The 17,148-nt window shown below is 29.3% G+C and overlaps 2 protein-coding genes across 2 annotated transcripts; one reads left to right on the forward strand and one right to left on the reverse strand.

Annotated features, from left to right (window-relative positions):
- Positions 1-1,468: 1,468 nt before the first annotated feature.
- LOC111690006 (nedd8-conjugating enzyme UbcE2M) lies at positions 1,469-4,739 on the reverse strand. The gene is made up of 3 exons (XM_023452469.2): positions 4,164-4,739; positions 1,878-2,179; positions 1,469-1,802 (listed from the first exon to the last, which is right to left on the reverse strand). The coding sequence occupies exons 1-3, from the start codon at positions 4,270-4,272 to the stop codon at positions 1,662-1,664; spliced, it is 552 nt and encodes a 183-aa protein (XP_023308237.1). The 5' UTR covers positions 4,273-4,739; the 3' UTR covers positions 1,469-1,661.
- A 2,581-nt stretch (positions 4,740-7,320) lies between these two features.
- LOC111690007 (probable deoxyhypusine synthase) lies at positions 7,321-9,716 on the forward strand. Its single transcript, XM_023452470.2, has 3 exons — positions 7,321-7,611; positions 7,672-7,909; positions 8,894-9,716. Exons 1-3 carry the CDS (start codon positions 7,420-7,422, stop codon positions 9,544-9,546), a joined length of 1,083 nt encoding a protein of 360 aa, XP_023308238.2. The 5' UTR covers positions 7,321-7,419; the 3' UTR covers positions 9,547-9,716.
- Positions 9,717-17,148: the final 7,432 nt, after the last annotated feature.

The following is a 17,148-nucleotide window of genomic DNA, read 5'->3' on the forward strand; positions in this document are numbered from 1 at the left end:
AAATTTTTAAACCTTATATAATTTCTAAACAAAATTGCTCTCTATGTTTGAGTTTTTACAAAATTATTTTGAAAATTTCAAAAATGATTTCACTTTTTTTAAAAACTATAGAAATATTTTCAAAATTTCGAAATTTATCATTAAATTTTGATCTTTTTATAAAATTCTTAAATTTTCAAACAAAATTGCTCTCTATGTTCGAGTTACTACAAAATTATTTTGAAAATTTCTAAAATGATTTCACTTTTTCTACAAACTTTAGAAATATTTTCAAAATTTCGAAATTTATAGTAAAATATTGTTCTTTTTATAAAAATTGTAAAATTTTGAAACATTTTCTAATTTTCAAACAAAATTGATCTCTATGTTTGAGTTTTTACAAAATTATTTTGAATAATTAAAAAAATAATTTCACTTTTTTCACAAACTTTAGAAATATTGTTAAATTTTCAAACATTTTCTAATTTCCAAACGAAATTGCTCTCTATGTTTGAGTTTTTACAAAATTATTTTGAAAATTTCAAAAATGATTTCACTTTTTTCACAAACTTTGGAAATATTTTCAAAATTTCGAAATCAATCAGAAAATTTTGATCTTTTTATAAAAATTGTTAAATTTTCAAACATTTTCTCAAAACTATGTTTGAGTTTTTACAAAATTATTTTGAAATTTTCAAAAATGATTTCACTTTTTTTTACAAATTTTAGAAATATTTTCCAAATTTTGGAATCTGTCAGAAAATTTTGGCATTTTTACAAAAAAATTCATAATTGTAAAAATTTCTTAATTTTTCTACAAAATTATTGGATTTTTAAATTATTGAAATTTTTTTTACAAAAATTTTAAATTTCACGAATTTTTTCAACAATTTTTGTATTTTATTTAAAACAAAATTTAAAATCATTAAGAAAATTGTATTTTTTTATTCTGAAATGTTTGCATTTTTACAAATTGAAAAATTTTTTGAAATTAAACTCATTTCTATAAAATACTTACTCGCCTTTAATCTTCGAAAAGAATACCTTTCCATAGACCTTATTGTTATGAACCGAAGAGTAACTTATTGAGTTATAAATATGTGTGTATTTGCTTTTTATTATTGTTCCTTTAATTTAATTTTTATTTTCTTTTTTTAATTTAACATTACATTAATGAGTTATTATAAGTTTTTTTATTTGTGTTATTTTTTATTATATTTTTTTGCAAAATGAATATTTTATCTGTCGCAATCAATTACAAAATTATTCAAAATAAAAACAAAAGATAATTAAAATAAATTGTGTTTTTTTTTTTTCATACAAAACTATTTTTTTGTTTTTATTTAAGTAGGAAATTTTAAAACTTTAGATGAAAAAAAAATATTAAAGAGGAAAACTATTAATGTGAAGGAAAAGAGCAAAAAAAAGTTACAGACAGTTAAGAGTACAAGAGAGTGAGAGAGTGTGTTAGACAGCGGCAGTTGTTGGCAAAGAAAAAATTTGAAGCTTAAATATTTCTTTTTGTTAAATTTTTATTCTTTGTTGTTGTTTTTTGTTGTATTTAAGTTGCATTATTAATTATTTTGAAAAATTAAATTAATATATAAGCGACCACCAATACCCAATAAAATGGCCAAAAGGTAGACGCCATTTCTTAAAGTAAAAACCTTTGATTTTCTATATCACTTGAGGCAGCATTCAAAATATGTTACACCAACAAAATTACCACGCATAGCCTTTGTCACATTATGCTCGAAGAGACGACGATTTGTTTGCAAAACATCAGCGGCTTCTTTATTCAAAGGATCCTCAGGATTCGGTTCCTACACACAAGGTCAAAGAATAAACAATACAATTTATTTGCACAATTATAATTGTGTGTTTTCCATCCAACTTACCAAAAACAAATATTGCAAACCATATACAATCGAACTAATTGTCAATACCGGATTCCAGTCTTCACGTAAAATATTTAAACAAACATTACCCTCGAGATCGATGTTGGGATGATAAACTTGAGTTTCACATTTAACTTTTGGCGGCTCGTGGGGATAATTGGGACCAACGCGGAAATTGAATACAAAACGTCCACCTTTATAGAAACCTTCATCGGGACAGATGATCAATTTGAAATTGAGCAAATCATCAGGATCGGGAAATTCCGTAGCACATGTTTTTGGCAGGGTGAGTTCGTTGATGTCTAATGGAAAAGGGGGGTTTTATTGCTTAGTTTCATAAATATAAGGACTAAGTTTTGCTTAAAAACATTTCGAAAAGTTTGAAAGCTTTATTTCAAATTAAAAAATACGAAAATTATCCAACAATTTCTCCGTTGTTTTGCTTTCTCCTGTTATCAACGAAACTTTGTCGTGTAAAGTTTATATTCTAGTCAACAATCTCGTCTAGTCTTTATCTAGTTAATAATTTAGTCTAAAGTCTGGTCAGAAGTCTAGTCCGAAGCTTTTACTATCGTCTAGTCTAAAGTATATCCTGCATTCCATTCTCAAAGAAATACACTTAGGCTTCCATCAAGTCTGTTGTGTGCTCTTTTGCTATCGTCTCCGATATCAATCAAACAGTGTAGATCACTAACTTCACCGTTGTTTTGCTTTCTTCTGATATCATCCAAACTTTATCGTACAAAGTTTAGCCTCTAGCCGAGTCCAAATTATAGGCAATTCTATATTTTAGTATACAGTCTATTGCTTAGTCTCAATCTAGTCAATAATTTAGTGTAAAGTCTGGTCAGTGGTCTAGTCCATAGTTTTTACTATTCATTCCCTTCTATAGTCTAGTCCTTAGTGTAGACTGTAGTTTTCTATATATTTAAGTCTATAGACTAATCTATAGTTTAATCTACAGTCTGTTATGTGGTCTACTATATAGTTTAGACTGTAACCTAGCCTATATAGTTTATTCCTGTCTTTAGTTAGTTATTTAGTTTGAAATTTGAAGAAATACACTTAGGCTTTCATCAAGTCTGTTGTGTGCTCTTTTGCTAGCGTTTGCAATCAAACAGACTAGAATACTAACTTCTCCGTTGTTTCGCTGCCTTCTGATATCATCCAAACATTATCGTACAAAGTTTAGTCTATACTCGAGTCTATATTCCAAACTATAGTCAAGTCATTATTCCAGTCTAGAGTCTCGCTTATAGTCTAGTCTATTGTTTATTCTTAATCTAGTCAATACTTTAGTCCAAAGTCTGGTCAGTTGCCAAGTCCATAGTTTTTGATATCGTCTACTCTGAAGCAGTTTAGTTTAAAGTCTAGACTGTAACCTAGTCTATAATGTATTCTAGTCGTTAGTTGGTTTGAAAGGAAAATGTATATTACATAATATCCGAAGAATTACACTTAGGCTTCCATCAAATCTCTTGTGTGCTCTTTTGCTAGAGTCTCCGATTGTAATCAAACAGACATGAACACTAACATATCCGTTGTTTCGCTTTCTTCCGATATTATCTAAACTTTATCGTACAATGTCTAGTCTATAGTCGAGTTTATATTCTAAACTCTAGTCAAGTCTTTATTCTAGTCTACAATCTCGGCTATTAGCAAGTTTATTGTTTATTCTTAATATAGTTAATACTTTAGTCTAAAGTCTGGTCAGTTGTCCAGTCCATAGTTTTTAATATCGTCTAGTCTGAAGTCTATTCAGTATTCCATAGTCTAGTCCCTAGTTTAGTCTGTAGTTTTGTATATATTTAAGTGTATGACCTGATTCACACTGGGAAACTGTTGTTGAGAAACTTTTGATTTTGTGTGTGAGAGAAAGAGATGTTTGATATTTCTTTCTCTTTCTCTCACACATAAATATCAAAAGTTTCCTAGTGTGAACCAGGCCTAAGTCGTATGTGGTGTAGTATATAGTTTAGTTTTAAAGGTTATATTATAGATCGCTAACGATCTAAATCGATATTTAAGATGATCTGAAGTGATCTGTTAACAACTTCTAAATAATAAATTTGTAATAATTGGAAATTTCCATGATGACTTTTTGATTTTTATCTTATATATTATGAATCAAATGTCCAATAAGAAACATTTAACGATTAACCTAAACACAAGACTCATAGGTATATAGTATATATATAGCAAATATATCTAATAGCAATTTATAACAATAACTAAACTAAAATTAAGATTTATAACAAAATTTTTAATATTTTCTATATTTCTTACCTTTTTGTATACGCAATTGAGCAGCAGATGCTTTCTTTTGTTGACCACCACTCTTGCCCGTTTGGTCACCTTCTTTTTTCTGCTGTTTCAATGAGAATAATTTAATCATGTTTTACAATTTTTTTATACACTTTTTTGTTGTTAGTTCTATATGTCTTCCTGTTTTAGAGATGTTGCCAAACTAAATTTGTTCCCCTTTATAGGATTTTCCCAATTTGTTGTATTTTATTTTTTTCGAAATTTTTGCAATGGGGTGTTCACTATACTCTCCGTGGTATGTGTCTTGCTTGTCGTCTATGCGTAGATGAGGTTTCAGGCTTCTAATGCTTTTTTTTTTAATTGTATGTGGACTTTTTTTGCAAAATTTCTTTCTGTTGATTTTCTATATAATTTTTTTTGTAAATTTAAAGATTTTGTAGTTTTGATACAGCTGCAGAAGTATATGTTATTTTTTAATTATCTGGAAAAGGAAATTCTTTTGTAGAATCGTGTTTAATTTTAAAAAGCGACTTTCCTTTTTTTGCTTTCGATTTATTTTTTGCCAAAATATAAAGAAAATACATTTACACAGCAAAAAATTCCAGTGCTGTTTGTCGTTTTTCTGACGGCTGTTTTTTTTTCTTGCTAATGCAGAGTTGTATATAAAAGGCATTATTGTGTATAATTATTATTATTATTATTGTGTATAAAATTATGATTGAGTATAAAATACATTAGGATGAAAAATAAAAAATTAACACGTTTAGTATCAAAGTATAATAAGTAGTAGGGTTCTATAAATCGACTTTCGAATAATCGAACAATCGACTTTTTGTCGAAAAGTCGTAGTCGACTATTTTGTTCCAAAAAAGTTGATAACTCGACTATCGTCTATGAAAAAAGTCGAAAAGTCGGGAAAAGTCGAAAAGTGGGAAAAAGTCGAAAAGTCGGAATATGTCGAAGTCGAAAATTCGAAAAACGTCGAAAAAAGTCGGAAAAAGTCGACTATTTATAAAATATTAAAAGTCGAAAAATCGACTTTTAATTAAATGAAAAAAGTCGAAAAATCGACTTTTAACTAAAGGCAAAAAGTCGACTTTTCATAAAATGTCGAAAAGTCGACTTTTCGTTTCAACTATAGAACCCTAATAAGTAGTCCGACTCTTTGACAGCAGTACCTAACGCTATAACTGTCCCAGCTAGCATTTGAAAGATTGTTGGATGAATAATCAGTAAATAAAGTCATTTTTGATTGCTTTTGATGTCCTAAAAATTATTAATAAGTTGAGAGTTTAAAAATGATTCCTATATATAATTGAAAAATGATAATTTAAAAAACAATAACAAAATGTATAGCAATCATAAATTTATCATCCTAGTGTTAAATATATAATAGTTTTAAGAACTTATTTTGTTATCATATTTCAAGCAGTTGGAAGATCTAAAATAAATTTTTATGAAATTTTTATACCCTACACCACTTTAGTAGGGAGGGTATATTGGGTTTGTGCTGATGTTTGTAACATACAAAAATATTCGTCGTAAACCCACCTTAAAGTATACCAATCGGCTTAGAATCATTTTCTGAGTCGATTAAACTATGTCCGTCCGTCTGGCTGGCTGTCCATGTAAACCTTGTGCGCAAGGTACAGGCCGCAATTGGATGAAATTTGGCACACACGCTTCTTTTGGCACAAGGACGAAGCCTATTGAAAATGGTTAAAATCGGTCCATTATTTCGACCCAAATAGGGCCTTTGGTATTATAATAAATATAAATGATCTATTATGTCAACAAAACTTAGTTTTGTAGAACTTTAAATGACACTACCGACTTTTGTAATGATCGGGCTTCATTTGACCCTAGTCCCCATAAAAACTCCCCTTCAGAAAATGACTTCAAAGTTAAAATTCACTTACAAACACTAATGACACTTTAAAATTCTACATAAATAATATTGAAATAGACTTAACTCCCCCTACCAGCATTTATAAGGATAGGGCCATATTTTGCCCTACTCCCCTTTGAGCACTCTTGTAAAAATCTCTTTTTTTTGCAAAAAAAATAAATAAATAAATAAAAATATTCCGAAATAAATTTAAAAAACAAATCAAATGCTTTATTTTTTTAAATAATCCCCATTTTTAACATACATACTGACTGGTGTAGGGTATCATATGGTCGGCTATGCCCGACTATACATTCATACTTGTTACAAGTATTTTAATCGTGCAGAAGAGTCATAAATGACTCGAATTTCAAAAAATTCTAGATGGGGTGTTAGTGTAAAAGTGCCTAACTGTAAATATGTGTTAGTATTAAACATATTTTTGTATTGGTGAGTTTTATAAAATATTACAATTTTACATTTGTTTTACATTTGTAGAAAAAATATTTTTTTCCAGTTTAAGAAAATTAAACAAAATTTTATTTAAAAAGTGTGATAAAACTATTAAAAAAATTACAGATTTGTTGTGGTTAATCGTAATTTTGTGTACGATTATTTTGAAATGTTCAAAAAGTAAGGTAAACTTTTGAGTTTTTTGACAAGTTAAAATTTTAAGGAGACCCCAGGGTAAATACACAATAAGGTGAAGTCATTTCATTTTGAGGTGAATTCATGAAATTTTTTATATATGTAGTTTGACAGCATCTGGTTCGAGAGAGATTTTTTATATGGAGTTTGACAGCTTCCGGCTAAATTTCCATGGACAAAAACACAATCCGCTGTTGAAAAAACTTCACCTTATTACTTTCGTCAATACAGCTGACTTGGGTCCAGTAAAAGGGGTATAGATTTTTTTGGTTAATCGTGTTAACTCCAAAATGTAAATATAAAACAATATTGTTTAATTTGTTAGCATTTTATAGAAAAAATCTTATTTTTGTATTATGTTCGTACATGCTAATTACTCATTATTTATATAAAAAATATTTGTTTACAAAATGCTTGGTATTTTAAGATCTTTTACATAAATTATTCAAAATACTAACGAAGTTTTTCTCTATTTTAAGGAAAATTTTCAAATATAAAAATGTAAACAATAACAAACTTTGACATCAGTGCGTACCAGTCAAATGAAGAAAAATAGCATCAGCTGATTGAATAACACCACCTTATCTGAATTCGCCTTGAAATAAATGTTCGAAAAAAAGAAGCAAAACATGTGGACAGAGAAAATAAAAACAAAAACAAACAATAATAAATTTAACGCGAGGACGGTGGTGCAGTCTCTAGTTTTAAATAAATTTAAGTTAAAAAACAAATAAAAATAAAATGTCTCAAGAACCAGAAATTGCTAAAGATGCAGTACTCAAGAAAAGTGAAGCCATCCCCGAAGGAACACCACAAGTTAAGGGCTATGATTTTAATGAAGGCATTAACTATAGTAAGATGTTTGAGTCATATGTCAATACAGGATTTCAAGCCACTAATTTGGGTTTGGCCATTAAGGAAGTAAATAGAATGGTAAGTTATTTTGATAATCATCAAAGTATTAAATGATATATGACAATAAATAAACTAAAGTTGGATTGCAGAGCCCAGCCTTTAACGGATGAAGAACAAGATGAGCACGAAACCGATGAATTTATTAAAAGGAAACATAAATGTACTATATTTTTGGGTTTCACTTCCAATCTAGTGTCTTCTGGTCTTAGAGAAACTTTAAGATATTTGGTGGAACATAAAATGGTAGATTGCGTTGTTACAACAGCAGGAGGTGTGGAGGAAGATTTTATTAAATGTTTAGCGCCTACATTTATGGGTAAGAAAACTTTATATATACACTAACGAATGACAACTGGATCTTAAAGTTTGGCTGAGTTCTAGTAAATATCTAGTTCAGATAGATATAGTCAGTTCTAGCTAAGATCTAGTTCAGTACTTGTTCAGTTGTAATTTAATTCTAGTTCAGTTTTAGTTCAGTTCTAGTTTAGTTCTAGTTCAGTTCTAGTTCAGTTCTAGTTTAGTTCTAGTTCAGTTCTATTTCTGTTCTAGTTCAACTCTAGTACAGTTCTAGTTCAGTTCTAGGTTAGTTCTAGTTCAGTTCTAGTCAGTTCTAGTTCAGTTCTAGTTCAGTTCTAGTTCAGTTCTAGTTCAGTTCTAGTTCAGTTCTAGTTCAGTTCTAGTTCAGTTCTAGTTCAGTTCTAGTTCAGTTCTGGTTCAGTTCTAGTTCAGTTCTAGTTCAGTTCTAGTTCAGTTCTAGTTCAGTTCTAGTTCAGTTCTAGTTCAGTTCTAGTTCAGTTCTAGTTCAGTTCTAGTTCAGTTCTAGTTCAGTTCTAGTTCAGTTCTAGTTCAGTTCTAGTTTAGTTCTAGTTCAGTTCTACTTCAGTTCTAGTTCAGTTCTAGTTCAGTTCCAGTTCAGTTCTAGTTAAATTCTAGTTTAGTTCTAGTCTAGTTTTAGATCAGTTCAAGTTCAACTCTAGTTCAGTTCTAGTTCAGTACTAGTTCAGTTCTAGTTCAGTTCAGTTCCAGTTCAGTTCTAGTTCAATTCATGTTCAGTTCTTGCTTAGCTTTAGTTCAGTTTTAGTTTAGCTCTAGTATAGTTCTAGTTCAGTTTAAGTTCAGATCTAATTCAGTTCTAGTTTAGTTCTTATTCAGTTCTAGTTCAATTTTAGTTCAGTTCTAGTTCAGTTGTAATTTATTTGCAGTTCAGATCTAGTTTATTTGTGGTTTAGCTCTTAGAAAAGTTTTAGTTCAGTTCTAGTTTACGTTCATGCGTGTCTAACTAATTTAATATATTTTACAGGTTCCTTCGAATTACCTGGTCGTGATCTAAGGGATCGGGGTATTAATCGTATTGGCAATTTGTTGGTGCCCAATGATAATTACTGCAAATTCGAAGATTGGCTCATGCCTTTGCTAGATGAAATGCTAGAGGAACAAAAAAGTCAGGGAACAGTTTGGTCTCCCTCACGCATCATACATCGTTTGGGTGAACGCATTAACGATCCTTCTTCCATTTACTATTGGGCTGCCAAAAATAAAATCCCCGTCTTTTGCCCTGCCCTCACCGATGGTAGCCTTGGTGATATGATGTACTTTCATTCCTTCCGTCATCCTGGACTAGTCGTTGATATATTGTCCGATTTGAGAAGACTTAATACTATGGCTGTTAAGGCTAAAAATTCCGGTATGATTATAATTGGCGGTGGTGTTATTAAACATCATATTTGTAATGCCAACTTAATGCGTAATGGTGCTGATTTTTCGGTTTTCATTAATACCGCTTCGGAGTTTGATGGTAGTGATAGTGGTGCTAGACCGGATGAAGCTATTTCATGGGGTAAAATACGCAAAGACGCTGCTCCGGTTAAAGTGTATGCTGAGGCCAGTTTGGTGGTTCCTATAATTGTTGCAGAGACATTTGCTAAGAGAATAAATGCTGAGAAGAGTAGTTAGGACTTTCAACAACTTAAAATACTTGTTTGAAAATATGTATACTCAATTTGCAGTAAGACTTCATTTATATGAGAATATGGAGTATAACGTCCAAGAAGTATTCTTTGTGCTTAAACATTGTTATAATTTATTTATATTTTTGTATAAATAAAGTATATTCATAAATTGAATATTCAATTTTAAAATATATTATTTATTCTCTTTAATGTTATTAGTCCATTTTCTTTTACATTTTATTTGTGTAATATTAAATTCAAAATAAAATTGAATTTTCTTTCCCGGTTAGGTTGCTGTCCTTGTTTCGTAATCAACCATAAAGTACGTTACGTTTAGAAAGATACTATAAAAATTATATATTGAAATCTTTTTCCATAAATAATCCTGTAAACTATAACATTAAGAGAACTGTTATAAAACAGTCGAATGAATTTCGTTTGGAAACAAAAACTTCGACTTGTTTCCACCCTTAGGGTGGATTCTACAAATTGGAATCTGTTTGTTACAGAGCATTGAGCATGAATGAAAAATCAAAATGTTTGGATTCATTGTGAGTTTTTTTTTTTTAGACTACAAAAGCAATGTGCATTTTAGATGAAAAATACATATGAAATATGTTTTAGTAAGTCTGTTTTACCGGTATATTTTACACTTATGTACTGCATGTACATACAAATGATTATATACATTTTACATACATTAACATGTATATGTATCTAAGAACGTATTGTTCTGTATTTATGTGTACATTTTTTTACACATTTTTTCCAGTAAATGTTACTCTTAGCGCATTTTTGAGCAAAGTAGATAGATAGACATACAGATAGATATTTAGATAGATAGATAGATAGATAGATAGATAGATAGATATTTAGATAGATAGATAGATAGATAGATAGATAGATAGATAGATAGATAGATATATAGATAGATAGATATATAGATATATAGATATATAGATATATAGATAGGTAGATACTTAGACAGATAGATAGATAGATAGATAGATGGATAGATAGATAGATAGATAGATAGATAGATAGATAGATAGATAGATAGATAGATAGATAGATAGATAGATAGATAGATAGATAGATAGATAGATAGATAGATAGATAGATAGATAGATAGATAGATAGATAGATAGATAGATAGATAGATAGATAGATAGAGTGATAGAGAGTCTACCCACTATAGTATTTGACCTTAAGTTTCGACTATAGCGTGAAAGAAATCTATTTTAATGAAAAAGATAAGATAGAGGAATGCAAAGCTAAGATGAAAAATGAAATTGATTCGGCCAAATCATCATTCAAAAGAAGATCAACGGATCAATGGTGGAAACACCTCAAAGTCACAATGTAAGGAAACTTAGAACATACTAGACTGGTTCTCATTCTTAGCATGTAAAAGGTTTCAAAATTCTTAACAGATATGAAAATATTAATTTATGCCTAGAGCAGACAATAGATCTATGACAATAAGAATCGTTAATACATATTTAGTATTATATATGCTTTAATGTTGGCTTTACAATGAATCCTGCTGGTGACTCTGGCTATGGAATAAGAGTTTGAGTTCATAAATTTTTTAAACCATTTCTATATAATTTTTGTCTTATTTGTCATCGTTGTCATCATCACCACCACCAACCACTATGTTGCTCGAGACAGTTTGACAACTGCAACAAAAAAACCAAAAATTTTACAAGAAAAATAAAACTAAATAAACTTTAGAACAGCAATTCGTTGCCATGGACAGATAGTATAAAAAAAAAAACTATGAAGCAACAGCAACAATTTAATATCATAGTTTTTTACACAAATGGACAACATAAATTTTTCCTTGTATACTGGATTTTATATTCTCTATTTCAACTGCAACACGCTGATGATTGTTTATGTAAGTTTGTTGCATTTCTCTATGGCTGAGATAATTTGAAGAAAGTGAAAAATAAACTTTATTAATTTAGTATTTTTTTTAGAAAATTATTTAGATATGATAATAGGATTTAGTTAAATTTTAAGATTAATTTTAAAACTTTGTAATACTTTTTATAACTTTTTAAGAAGTTAATGAAATTAAATTTTTTGAAATTTTTCAAAAGGATTACTCAAAAATGTATCTATGTATCAATCTATCTATCTATCTATCTATCTATCTATCTATCTATCTATCTATCTATCTATCTATCTATCTATCTATCTATCTATCTATCTATCTATCTATCTATCTATCTATCTATCTATCTATCTATCTATCTATCTATCTATCTATCTATCTATCTATCTATCTATCTATCTATCTATCTATCTATCTATCTATCTATCTATCTATCTATCTATCTATCTATCTATCTATCTATCTATCTATCTAATAGCTACCTAACTATACCCACTATAGCATACTCAAAACTTAATAGACGATGTGTTAAAAACATCTTCGAACTGTTAGATAAAATAAAATGAAAAAAAAATAAGAAAAAACTAAATTGAAAATAAAAAGAATGAACGCAAGGATTTCAATGCATTTTGGCCACATTTCATGTTTAACAAGTAACTACAACAACGCAAAAAAATACAGTCTATGAGCAGTGGTTGCGAAAGGAACTGCAAGCAAAGGATACGCAGACCTACAGAAAATCTAAACTCAACTTAATTTAAACTTTGGACAAAATATATATAGAGCCAGTGGGAAGAAATAAATACAACTGGTTGTATGTATGTAAGTCATAGTCATATCTGATTTTCACAGTATCTAAAACTTTACGACATACTAGTTATTATTTCTTTTACTTGTATATAGTTTTTCTTCGTTTTTTTCTCAGTTTTCCCTTCAATACAATTTGGTAACCAATATAAAAACTAAAAAAGTGAAAAGTTTTTCATTTTTATTATTTTTTTTTCTGTTAGTCTAACATTTTTTTATCTCATTCATAGTTTCCATCATAGTTTTGATGAAAGGAAACTTCTGTCTGTTTTCCGTTTTATTTATGGAACAGTTTTGTGCGTGAGACTTGTTCTTTCTTGTTGTTGTTGTTGTTTTCTGCAATGTAACTTTTTAATTTTTTGACTAATCTCAGTTTTGCTTTTCCAAAATGGAGCAGAGTTTTATCCTGAAGGATACAAAACAAATAGTTGTGAACATTTTTATGTGAAATTTATGGAATTTCTTTTGTGAGGGTAATTTTGTTTGGGACAAAAAGTCGTTTATTATATTTTTGCTTTATTGCAGGTTTTATCAGACAATATTATAATATGAAAATTCCCCCAAGGTTTTGTATCCATTTTTTTAAACTATTGCTCATAATATTATTTTGTTGCTTTTGTTGCTTTTGTAATAAACTCATCATTAAAACTAAAAAATCATAATAGTTCATTGCAACAGAATGTTTATTTTCAGTTGTTTATTTTTTATGATTTCGTTATAAAAATCATTAAGTGAAAGATATTAAACATTGTTGCTGTGTTTTACAGAAAAGGACAATGAAAATTAAAAAAAAACAGAAAGTTTTGTTTTTTTTGTTAGTTTGTTTTCAAATTATTCCATTTATTAACCATTGTAATGATAGGGAGGAGTTAAATAAAATTAATTTTATGCAAAAATATTATGGAACGTGTAAATTGTTGCTAAAATAAAACATGATGGTGAAAGAAAATAAAAAACGTTGGACTGTGGCCTGCAATAGCTTAATGGTTAGTATTCAAATCCGATAGACCGGAAGTCGTTGGTTCAACGCAATGGTAAAGTTGTCTTTTCACGGATTAGATGAATGTATACATCTACTAAATAACTAACTATTTGACTGATTAATTAAAGAACTAGGGGCGGGTTTTTCTGATAAAGATAATCTTCATTCTTTGGTTAAACCTGGTTTATCTTTTTCAGTAATCAGTCAAGTTATTTATTATTGATTTTATTATTACTAGCATACCCTGGGTGCTTCGCTACCCTATGTTCAATATTGTAAAAATATCAAAAAGTACCATCGAAAAAACAAACAAGTAGGAAAGTATAGTCGGTCATGGCCGACCATATAATACCCTACACCATGAGTATATTTTTAAAATTTTTACTTTTTTTATATAAAAACTTTTATGTTGAATATTACCATAATTCCAAAATATTTAAGCAATTTATTGATAAAAAAAACTAAAATTTCTAAATGAGGCTTTATATAGGTCAAATATGGGGCGATCTTCGGTAAATTTGGGAAAAGGATATATTTCTAAATAACAGTTAGTTTTGTTGAGTTTCATTGCGATACAAATGGTTACAAGTCAATTTTAGTCGTTTAAGACATTTTTTGAAGGGGGTTTGTTTGGGGGCTAGGGTCAAATAAGGGCCGATCCTTACGAAAATCTGCAGTGTCATTTATACTTATATAAAACTTATTTGTGCCAATTTTTAGAGAGATAGCAGAATATTTGACGTAATTATGTCATAAAAAGTTCAAATCGGGAAGTACGGTTGTATGGGGGCTAGGTGAAATAATGGACCGATTTCAACCATTTTCAATAGGCTTCGTCCCTGTACCAAATTTCATCAAGTTATCATGAAAATTGCGGCCTGCACCTTGCGCACAAGGTTTACATGGACAGCCACCCGGACAGACGGACGGACGGACATGTCTTAATCGGCTCAAAAAATGATTCTGAATCGATCGGTATACTTTAAGGTAGGTATTGGACCAAAATTTTTGTATGTTACAAACATCAGCACAAACGTATAATACCCTCCCCATTATAGTGGTGTAGGGTATAAAAAGTACAAAAATCTCTCACAATAAATTCTCATTTCATAAGGACCGTGTGTTCCGGTTAACCATTATAAAGAATCTAAAGGGTACCATTTGAAGAATAGAAAAGTACCAAATAGTTCCCTCTTACAGAATATTATTCAGTCAAGACCATGTATGTTAAAATAAATGTTCATAGGTTGAATAATTATAAAAAGTAATAAAAAGTTGACTCTTAAAGAATTTTATTCAATGAGGACCGTGTATGTTTAATAATCATGTGTTTTTAGTTCATATTAAAGAACATACATAGAGTATCATTTGAAGGAAGAAAAAGTACCAAAAGTGGAATAAAGTCTACCTAAGTGAAAAGTACTAATAAAAAGAGTACAATGTTTCCCCTATTCGTACTAAACAATTTACTCGAATTTGGTCCTATATAGGCCTTAGTACTCGAATTCCCAAATAATATACCAATAGCTTATTTTAAGTGAATAAATAAACTACTTTTTAAAATTTTATAAAAATTGAGTTTGAATAAGATTAAATTTCCCGTTTTTTCCTTTTTGGTACTTTTTTCTCCAGTGAAATAGCAAAAATTTAATTACAATAAATATTACAGAGTTAGTCCTTAATTTAATAGGAAAGTTTTCTTAATGTACTAAAAAAAGTACCATAAATACAGTTTTCTTCCTTTTACACCCATAAAGGACTAAATTTAAAAAAAAAATACGAAACAGGTGTCTCATAATTTTGGGAGATGTATCCAAAATATTTATAAAAATTTAATTATGTTAATTATTTCAAAAGTTATAAAGGGCCAAAAAAAGGTACCAAAATCAACTTTGTTACACATTTTTACCCCTTAAAAGTACAAATTTCAAAAAAGTGCCAGACACCCATCTGCTCATTTAAAGAGTAGATACAGGTGCATTTAAAATTTTTCATCTATTACTAATATTGTGTAAGATAATCCAAAAATCCCTCCTTAGCGGATCTACATTACCAAAAACACATCTACTGTCAAAATTTCATGATTCTAGGCTCAGCCGTTTGGGCTGTGCGATGATGAATCAGTCAGTCAGTAACGCTACTCTTTTATATATATAGATTATTGTTTTAAATATGTATTAATATTTTTTCTAAAATTTTACATTTTACAAAAGTAATATTTGCAAAAAACAGGTGTTCATTATTTATTTTTTTGACTGAAAAGTTGGTAATACTAGATCCATAACTGAAAAACACAATCATCGGTTAAAGTTCGTCTAAATTTGTTCCGAGTTTAATATAACAGCAAGTTAAGCCTAGTTTAACTGAGTAGTAAAACCACAAACAACAACACCATCCCCCCCCCAATGGAATTCGAAATTTTGCTTTTTAAAAATTGGACTCTTGCATCTATCTGGACTTTTCTTAAAATCCTTTTAAACATACTTACATACGGAGAGACAGACAGATGGATAAGGTTAAATCGACTCCTCTATCTAAAGGACATGCATATTATATAGGATTGGAAATGGTATCTTCATGAACTTAACCCATCTTGGTTTGATTGCAAAAGAGGTGCTAACAGTCTGACGGGATTATAAACTCGCGGTTACAAATATATTCTTGGCAAAATCAAGCGATGATTAAAATACATGGTGAAATCTATATTTCGGGAGTGTTGCCGAAAGAGAATATAGATACCCCGCAGAGGAGTGCTGAAAATGTGTGGGTACATGATAGGGTATAAGATCCCCAACCATGAAACATGAATCCCCAACCATTAGGGTTTATTCTGTTCATACCAGACTACAATGACTTTGGCTTATGACGTCTCTAAGTGCTGTTGATAATCATCATCTGAGACCATTCCACGTGCGTAGTTGTAAACCTGACATCTTTACATGTTGGAAGTTAAGCTGCAATGATCAGTGATTTCTTAGCTCGAGTACTTAAGCAATAAGATTGGGAGCAAGCCACACAAGGAGTACCACTGTGAAACAAGATCGTCGTGGCAGGTTTTTACGTAAAACACTTAGATTCATACTCTTCTAGCAAATGTGAAAGAAATATGTACAAAAAATTGTTACTTCATTGATTTGTTAAGTTTTAAAAATCATTTATTCTATTTTAAACTAAATACTTTTCTTTTAAGAGTTATGGATTTTTAACCATATACATATTATATTTATTTGGCTAAATTTAACCCAAATTCCTTTTGACAACCACCAAGCATTTAGAAGTTAAAAAAAGGTATTTTTATTGTTCTATAGTAGTAGATGAATGGTTTTCATATGTTTGTAAGTATGAACAATTCCTGGTGGTAAACTTGAATATTTTGAAAATATTAGAATAACTATATACCCAGCAAAAACTAACATTGAAAAGTAATGAGTTAATAACTATTAAAACTTTTTTCCCTATTTATCCATTGGGTTTTTAACTCATTATATCATCATTGTGTCTGTAATTTTTGGAGCATAACAAATGTTTAAAGTATTACTTGTAATGACTTATTTAAGTACTTATTTGTTAGTGCTTATTTTCAATGATATCATCGAGTTAAAATAATGATGAAATAGTAAATAGTTTGTATGTAATATAATCCAGAATTTTTTTTAAAAATGGAACAAAAAATTATATATTGTTTCACCACAAAATATATGCGTATTCTATGTTTCTAAACAATTTAGTATAGTCTCGCTTTTTTACATTTTGTTGTTTTCCTTAATCTAAAGGGGGATATTAAAAGAGAAATTTTAAGAGGTTAGGTAGATAGATAGATAGATAGATAGATAGATAGATAGATAGATAGATAGATAGATAGATAGATAGATAGATAGGTAGGTAGGTAGGTAGGTAGGTAGATAGATAGATAG

Source organism: Lucilia cuprina, chromosome 5 (genome assembly GCF_022045245.1).
Source record: "Lucilia cuprina isolate Lc7/37 chromosome 5, ASM2204524v1, whole genome shotgun sequence".
Lineage (NCBI taxonomy): Eukaryota > Metazoa > Arthropoda > Insecta > Diptera > Calliphoridae > Lucilia > Lucilia cuprina.